We start from the raw sequence: 8,708 nt of genomic DNA, 5'->3' as shown, positions 1-8,708 counted from the left end.
TATTTGGACATACTGTACTATGACTCCACATACTATAATGTAAAACATGGAGGATAAAATATAGGTCAATGTGGTATGTGTGGAGATGTTTTTTATGTTTGTTTTGTTTTGTGTGAAATATTGTCAGTCTGTTGTCTGATCCACTCTCTGGAGCAGAAGGTGGCGTAGATATGGAAAAGACAAACGGAATGTCAATGTTTAAATAGTCATTATGCTTCGTTGTAATAGTATATATTTGATCAATTGTATCATACAAGCACAACTGTTTCGGTATTCACATACTTTTTAAATTTCCATGTGGAACTATATGTTCACAAGCTTGTTGGTGATACTCGGACCTTTTATTAACGCACAACAGTCCGTCTCGGTATATCTTCCGGAGTTTGTCTGGAAGAAACGTGTCTGTGGTTGAGTGAAGATGTCTAAAGTCCAAATGCTGAGATGTTTACTCAACCAGCGACTAACTGCTGCTGATGAAGAGATATTTGATATGTTTGAAAGAACGATAGCAGAGTACGAGGAGGAAGTTTCTGCTTTAAAGGAGCAGAACGAGCGACAACGTAAACTGCTGGACGCTGTTTTCAACCCTCAGCTGCGGTTACACAGAGCAGGTTGGTTCACTTTATTTATTCTGTTCATGCTCCGGCTGATAACGTTTCTATGTAGTTTGGAGTGAGACTCGGTTGATTCAATGAATCTTTTTCTTCTTCTGATCTGTTCTCTCAGCTTCTAGATGACAGAAATATTTACACTTAAAGTAAAGTTTCGCTTTGATAACACCACGTGGGTTTTGCAGCGTGTTGAATTCTAAAATGATGAATATGTTCATGGTCACATCAGACTGCGTTCAAGTCAGCAGACACTTACATTTTAGTGGATCTATGTGCTGAAATTGCCGGTGGACCGTCCTCTACCTGCATGCATGTCTTTTATTGTTGTTTAGCTGTGTCTGAGTGATTCATGTAGTTCACATACTCTGTATGCTTTTATGTTTTGTGCCTCTTACGTGGATGTTTTTTAGCATCTAAACAACTACAGCATAATACTGTTTTTAGTCCATGTTTTAACATAGTTGTTCTCTTTTTTTCATTGTTTGTCCACGCATTGTTAAGTGTCAATATTGTTTAACCTTTTAACTTTAATCTTACATTGTTTTTAGGTTTATTGTGTAAAATCTGCCTCTTGGGACTACAGATGAAAAATAGCCTTTTGGCTAACTCTGGCACATTTGCAGAAATGTTTTTATTAGTGTGCACTGTCCCGTTCAAATAAACCAAGAAATAAATAAATAAATTCACGGTAAACTCATTCAAACTGCACAGATCGGGAGCGCGCGAAGGAAGGAAAGTTAGCTGAAATATTAACGCGAGACAGCATCCGGTTTCTTCAGACGAACATTTTTCAGAATAAGATGCCAACAAAGTATACATATTGCATAATGGAAATGAGATAAAATTAATTGTATTCACATGAAGTATAAAACATGCTACCTGCATCTCGTGAGTTAAAGGCAAAATACACCTAAATTGTGCGTAAAGTGTTTTTGTTCTTTGACTTGAGGGTTGCTGGAAATTAATAATACCTGACAGACAGTCAATTAAGATGTTTTATGAAGCAAAAACTGTGAACTGATTCATATGTTCATGTCACACAAGAGTTTATTTGAGAGTTCAAAGAACGACAGGTAAGCAAATGTGACTATAAACATGAACACCCCCAAGCTCACCCATCGACAGCTAACACGAGTAGCCTTAGCCTAGTTTGACAACAAGCCTATATGATCATGAGGTCACAATGCATACAAACGTGCACTAAATGAAACACAATTGATGCAAAATGGCTACATGCTGGTGGAGCCTGAGGGTGGATCTTGAGCTAATTATTTTTAGTTATGGATAAATTATTATTCCATGAATTAAGATAAAATATGAAGTGAAAACATCAAACTCACTATGCAAGTAAATGAAGCATAAACCTTAGTTGTTTCCTGTGAAGATGGAAGTTTATTTTGAAAAGACAGTATGCATGTAACAAGCGAAAACAGACTCATGTTGCTGGACTTTTGCAGGAAAAGTGAGGAGCTTCATCACAAGCATTCCAGTTAGAATTCACTCTCTGGGGCTTTTATTTTGAAATGGGGGGGGGGGGGATGTTCTCTAAAAATATCTAATACCTGAATTACTGTATGATAGAGAGAGAGACAGACACAGGAGGTTTAACAATGCCTTTGACTGAATATCTCCAAGTCATGTGTGTGTGTGTGTGTGTGCGTGTAGAGAGACGGAGAGTGTGTGTGTGTAACTGGTTGCCATGGTGAGGCCTGGTGTTAGAGGCAGACTGATTTAAGACACATTACAGTGATTTTGAACAAAACCTCATTTTAACAAATTAGCAGGAGTCTGAGTTCCATAATATGGATACCGTGAGAAAGATAAGACTCTGCCAAACGCGGTAATGTGATTTTTATGTTTGTGGTTGTTAAAAATGTGAGCTCCAGAGCAATATACAAAACTGGTACCGTCTGCTTTCTTTGAGAAATTAGTGGTGAGATTTAACATGGGGTCTAATGGAGCAGTTGGTTGGAGTTCGTCTCTCTGCGGCTCTTTGAGCCAAATGTGTAAGTCCGTTGGATTCCATAGACACTTGACTGCGACCAGCACAACATTTCCAAGCTTTTGTGCCAAAAATGTTGTATAAAGAGTAAACATTGTGGGAGCTGGAGCAATTTGTTTGGAAGAATCACAGAAGATGTTCCTGCTCTGCTCCACTCTGACAGTTATGCTCTCACTCTAGCTCTTAATGAGCTGTGCAATATACACCATTATAAAATCTGAAACAGACCCAAAATTTTCCTGAAACTTAATCTGTGACTTCATGAAAACTGATAGCTATCAAAATGTCCGTTTGGCTCAATAAAGTGCAGCGTTTTGTCTACGTTTTAAACTTTGAATCATGTTTCTACGTTAATGTACGGCTCGTCAATATGGGCCCGAAGTTAAGTGTTTTGTTTTTTTTGCTCTCTTCACGCCGAAACCCCATTCAAGTGAAATGGGAAATTTTGCTCCGATTTTTGGGAAAGCCGCTGGGCAAATCTGTCTAAAAAAATAGATGGCACACGATTCCCGATCAGGCTGTACGCTTGATGTATTGCCGCTGTTTATTAGTTTATTAGTTTATTAGTTCAGATTGTGTCATTGTTGTTGTCACATTTCAGTTCCATCATCTTTACGTGGATGTTCTCTACGGCTGACTACCATGGTGGAGTGCTATTGGTTCAGAAACGGAGCGCACCGATGATGCACGTCCACAGTTACGTTCTGGCTGCTTCTGAAGGTTCTATCCACTGTTTCTACGGTGGCAGGTTTACGTACATTAGTCAACTATAACTGCCCACATGATCACATCTCAGCCGCACTTTGATACAAATTTCCCCCTGTGGATAAATAAAGTACATATCTATCTATCACTTTATGGAGGATGCAGGTTCGTTGGCTTCTTAACAATGTTGCTGGTGCGTTGTGTCTTTACATTTTGTGTCAGCATGTCTGTTTGGTAACTGTGCACAGGGCGTGTAAGAGGGAATGATGGCAGGAAATAAAGTGTATCTACAGGAGACTATTTGCTCAATACGAATATTTATTTGTCACGTCTCTGTGTGTGTTTACTGTTTTCCTGCAGACGTCCAGCAGCTGTTGGTGGTTAAAGAAGAGGTTCCCCCTGAGCAGCAGGAGGGGAGCTCCAGTCTGGACCAGGAGAACCCAGAGCCCCCACACATGGAACAGGAGGACCCAGAACCCCCACACATTAAAGATGAACAGGAGGACCCAGAGCTCCCACACATTAAAGAGGAACAGGAGGACCCAGAGCCCCCAAACATGAAAGAGGAACAGGAGGACCCAGAACCCCCACACATTAAAGTGGAACAGGAGGACCCAGAGCCCCCAAACATGAAAGAGGAACAGGAGGACCCAGAACCCCCACACATTAAAGTGGAACAGGAGGAACACTGGACCAGTCAGGAGGGAGAGCAGCTTCAAGGTCTGGAGGAGGCTGATGTCAAGTTGTCATTCACTCCTGTGAAGAGTGAAGATGATGAAGAGGAAGCTCAGTCCTCACAGCTTCATCAAAGACAAACTGAACAGATGGAAACAGATGCTGATGGAGAGGACTGTGGAGGACCAGAACCAGACAGGAACTCAGATCCGGATATACATCCAGAACCAGATACTGATGAGAAGACTGGAGAATCTTCTGACACTGATGACAGTGGTGATTGGAAGAAGACCAGAGAACCTCAGTCAGGTTTAAACTCTTTGAAACCTGATGAAGTCCATGTCAGTGATTCAAGATGTAGTGCTGGTGAGAAACTGTTTACATGCTCTGAGTGTGGGAAAACATTTGGCAAGAGTGGAGATCTGAAGAGACACATGAGAACCCACACAGGAGAGAAACCTTACAGCTGCTCAGTTTGTAAGAAATCTTTTAACCGGGATTCACATTTAAAGAGACACATGATAATCCACACAGGAGAGAAATCTTACAGCTGCTCAGTTTGTAAGAATTCTTTTAACAATTGTTCAAATTTAAAGAGACACATGAGAAACCACACAGGAGATAAACCTTTCAATTGTAAAGTTTGTAAGAAATCGTTTCACAATTGTTCAAATTTAAAGATACACATGAGAACCCACACAGGAGAGAAACCTTACAGCTGCAAAGTTTGTAAGAAATCTTTTAGCGATCGTTCAAATTTAAAGACACACATGAGAACCCACACAGGAGAGAAACCTTACAGCTGCAAAGTTTGTAAGAACTCTTTTAGCGATCGTTCACATTTACAGATACACATGAGAATCCACACAGGAGAGAAACCTTTCAGCTGCTCAGTTTGTGATAAAAGATATCGGCACAAGTCAGCTCTGAAGTCACACATAATTACTCATACAAGAGAGAACCGGCTTTAGTGGTTCTGTTTGTATACAAAAGGTAAATCTGACACACCACATGGCACATAATGCAAGAGAAGAAATATGGTGCTTTTTTCTATCTTTATTCAAAAGCATGTTTTAATTTGAGAGCGTTGCTTATTGATTCCACGTTCAGATTTTCAATTGTTTCCCTCAAAACCATGTCCTCACACACAATTAGCTCCCGCTTACGATTAGTGACACAATAAACCTTGATTGCTCTGAGAGATCCATGCTTTGTTTAAGGTGACGCCTCCTCACGTTGGCAGGGAGCTTAGTACTGTCTTTAGTTTGATCCAGTAGACTGATTGAGTTTTTATTTTCTATTTAGTGTTGGTTTTCTAGAGGGGTCCGTGACACGCTCACCTGGAAGAAAATATTGTTGTGAACTGTCGCACCCATGTTGCGAGCCGTGCAGAGGCAATCCTTCAATCATACATTTGGTCTGAGTTTGTAATTCATAACAAAAGTTTTAAGAAACACATGAGAATCCACACAGGAGAGAAACCTTTCAGCTGCTCAGTTTGTGATAAAAGATTTATGCGCAACGCAGATCTAAAGCTACACATGAAAACTCACACAGGAAAGAATCCCCTTTAGCTCTTCTACCCAATCACCCCTCCGCATATCCCTTCGAGCGGTTATCAGTGACCAATAGGGCGGCGGCTCAATGTAGATTTTTCGGGTTGTTCCTGGTCGAACCATATATCTCACGTCCCGGAAACCAGACCCTCACCAGCAAGCTCCACCCCCAGGTCTGGCTCCAGAAAGGGGCCCCGGTTTCCCTTTTTTCGGCCCAGCTGCCACAACTCTTTTCAGATGTTGAGTGAATTCTTGGTCTGAGAACACAGGTCACAGGTCACACACACGGCCCTAAACCACGTTGAGGTGATTTATTGGAAGGGTTTAACATTTAAGACACGTTGCTTTCTGTTAATATTTTAACGGTACCCAACTTCATCGTGTTGTTTTTACCGTTCGAATAAAACTTTTGCTGATGTAAATATCTTCTTGTATAAAGTTATTTTGCATGTTTAGATCCAGAACTATAGAAAAATACCAGAAGACAATTAATGTGTTGATGCATTGACTTCTCTAAGTGTGTGTTTTCCGTTGTGTTGTGTTATGTTATAGTTTCTGTTGTCTGTTTAGTCAGCCAGTCCTACGCACCTTTTCACTTTACCCACCAGGTGTCCCTGTTTTTCCTCTTGTATATATTGTTGTTAATGGTTTTTAGGAAATGTGTTATGATTTAGGTTCGATGTTTTCCTGGTAATTTTAATATCCCTTTTCTAGTAATGTGCATCCTGAGCTTAGTACATACTGCAATATCAAAATAATGGATCTAAATGTACAAAAAAAACAAGAATGTCATTTTACTTATTGCTGAGGGAGCAGAAAAGGATCAGAATGCAGTTAATGGGTTGAATTTTGTCTTCTGCAGAAGTAAATAAATGTTTGAAAACATTCAATTGAGTTTTCTTTTTTCCATGTCCAACCCGCACCCATTACATATGGAAAAGATGGAAGGTACAGTGCCCTCCAGAATTATTGGCACCCGTTAGTAAAAATGAGCAAAACGAGATGTGGAAAAATGTCTTTATTGTTTATCCTCATGATCTTTCATTCAAAATATTCACAAAAATCGAACCTTTAACTGAAGTAACATAATTGAAAGAAACATTAAATTCTTACCTTGAAACAAATATTTTTCTCAAAAATATATGTGCCACAATTATTGGCACCCCTTCATTTAATATTTTGTGCCGCCTCCCTTTGCCAAGATAACAGCTCTGAGTCTTCTCCTATAATGCGTGGTGAGGTTGGTGAACACATGGCACTGGATCTGAGTCCATTCCTCCATGCAGAATCTCTTCAGATTCCGAGGTCGACGCTGGACTCTCCTCTTCAGCTCATCCCACTTATGTTCTATGGGGTTCAGGTCGGGGGACTGCGATGGCCGTGGCAAAACCTTTATTCTGTGGTCGGTGAACCATTTTTGTGTAGATTTTGAGGTGTGCTTCGGATCATTGTCCTGCTGGAAGCTCCAACCACGGCCCATTTTAAGCTTCCTGGCAGAGGCTGTTAGGTTTTCATTTAATATCTGCTGGTATTTGATGGAATCCATGATACCATGTATCCTAACAAGATGTCCAGGGCCTTTGGAAGAAAAACAGCCCGACAACATCAAAGATCCAGCACCATACTTCACAGTGGGTATGAGGTGCTTCTCTGTATGGCTATCTTCCTGTCTACGCCAAACCACCTTTGATGTTTGTTGCCAAAAAGCTTTATTTTGGTCTCATCTGACCATATAACCCGGTCCCATTGAAAGTCCCAGTAACGTTTGGCAAACTGTAGGCGCTTTAGTTTGTTGTTGATTGACAGCAGAGACTTGTGGTGATGTAGGTGGCGTCTGTTCGTAGTTTAGGAGACTTTCTGACCCCAAGACTCAACTAACCTCTGCAATTCTCCAGCTGTGATCCTTGGAGATTCTTTTGCCAGTCGAACCATCCTCCTCATGGTGCGTGGGGTCAATGTACACACACGTCCTCTTCCAGGCTGATTCTTCACATCTCCTGTTGCTTTAAACTTCTTAATTATTGCCCTGATATTGGAAATGGGTATTTTTCAACTGTTTAGAGATTTTCTTATATCCTTTTCCTGATTTGTGCAGCTCAACAACTTTTCGTCGCACATCGTCACTGTGTTCTCGGGTCTTTCCCATGGTGATGAATGACAAAGGGAATTTGGCCTGTGTCACCTCATATTTATACCCCAGTGAAACAGGAAGTCATGGTTGACTTAAGAGTTCCTAATCAAACAGGTGAACTTAAAAATGTAAAATATGACTGGAATTATACTTCAGTTAGAGTTTAATCATGAGATTTTCTAGGGGTGCCAATAATTGTGGCACACATGTTTTGGAGAAAAATATTTATTTATTTATTTTTTCTTTCAATAATTTTACTTCAATGAAAAGATTTTTGTGAATATTTTGAGTGAAAGACCAAGAGGATAAACAGCAAAGAATTGTTTTCACAGCCTGTTTTGCTCATATTCACGAAGGGTGTCAATGATTCTGGAGGGCATTGTAACTTCAGATGGGAATAATTTATAGAGGCTTTTATTTTGTAGGTTACCCACCAAGTTGCAGCATAACCTGGCCTGCAGGTAGAAATGGGAGACACACCGCTGGATTTAAGGAGAAAGCAACTGATGGCAAATTACGGATAAGCACCTCAGCAGGTTACCCGGTGGTGGCTCCATGGACGCTTGTGTGGCCTGACATAGACTGGTATTTGTTAGAGGTTGAAAAGGAAAGAAAAATATGAAGTTGATTTGGTAAGTGCATTTGAATATCATGTGAATGTAATAGTTTTACTCATAATAGTTTTACTCATATTCTGATATGGGCCATTCTGCATAATGCGTACTTTTACTTTTGGTACGTTCAGTACATTTTATTGCTGATACAGTTGAACTTTTTTTGTAAGAAGGATTTTGAGTATTTCTACACACTGGTGCATTACTTCTTTCATACAAGAAATAGACCAGAGTCCTTCTTCCACCACTGCCATCTACTGCCCCCTTCAGGCCGCAGTGCGCCATGTCCAGGTGGAGGTAGTTAAAGAGAAGGTGGAGGATGCTGCTCACCTCCTTCACCGGGATATTTGTTTCTAATTTAGGTCAAATTAAGGTCACATCCAAAGAGGACATGCGCTTTTGCGGATGCTTGTA

General features: G+C 40.5%; 1 protein-coding gene across 1 annotated transcript; it reads left to right on the top strand.

Moving 5' to 3' along the window:
- Positions 1-4,427: 4,427 nt before the first annotated feature.
- On the top strand, positions 4,428-7,707 carry LOC306785079 (uncharacterized protein; the record flags this gene model as incomplete). Its single annotated transcript, XM_079279303.1, has 3 exons — positions 4,428-4,478; positions 4,764-4,886; positions 7,645-7,707. The coding sequence occupies 3 exons, from the start codon at positions 4,428-4,430 to the stop codon at positions 7,705-7,707; spliced, it is 237 nt and encodes a 78-aa protein (XP_079135429.1).
- Between the last annotated feature and the right edge of the window lie 1,001 nt (positions 7,708-8,708).

Source organism: Melanostigma gelatinosum, assembly GCF_949748355.1.
Source record: "Melanostigma gelatinosum genome assembly, chromosome: 11".
NCBI classification, from domain to species: Eukaryota; Metazoa; Chordata; class Actinopteri; order Perciformes; family Zoarcidae; genus Melanostigma; species Melanostigma gelatinosum.
Note: the sequence above shows the minus strand (reverse complement) of the source record. Positions and strands in the feature narration are given on the sequence as shown.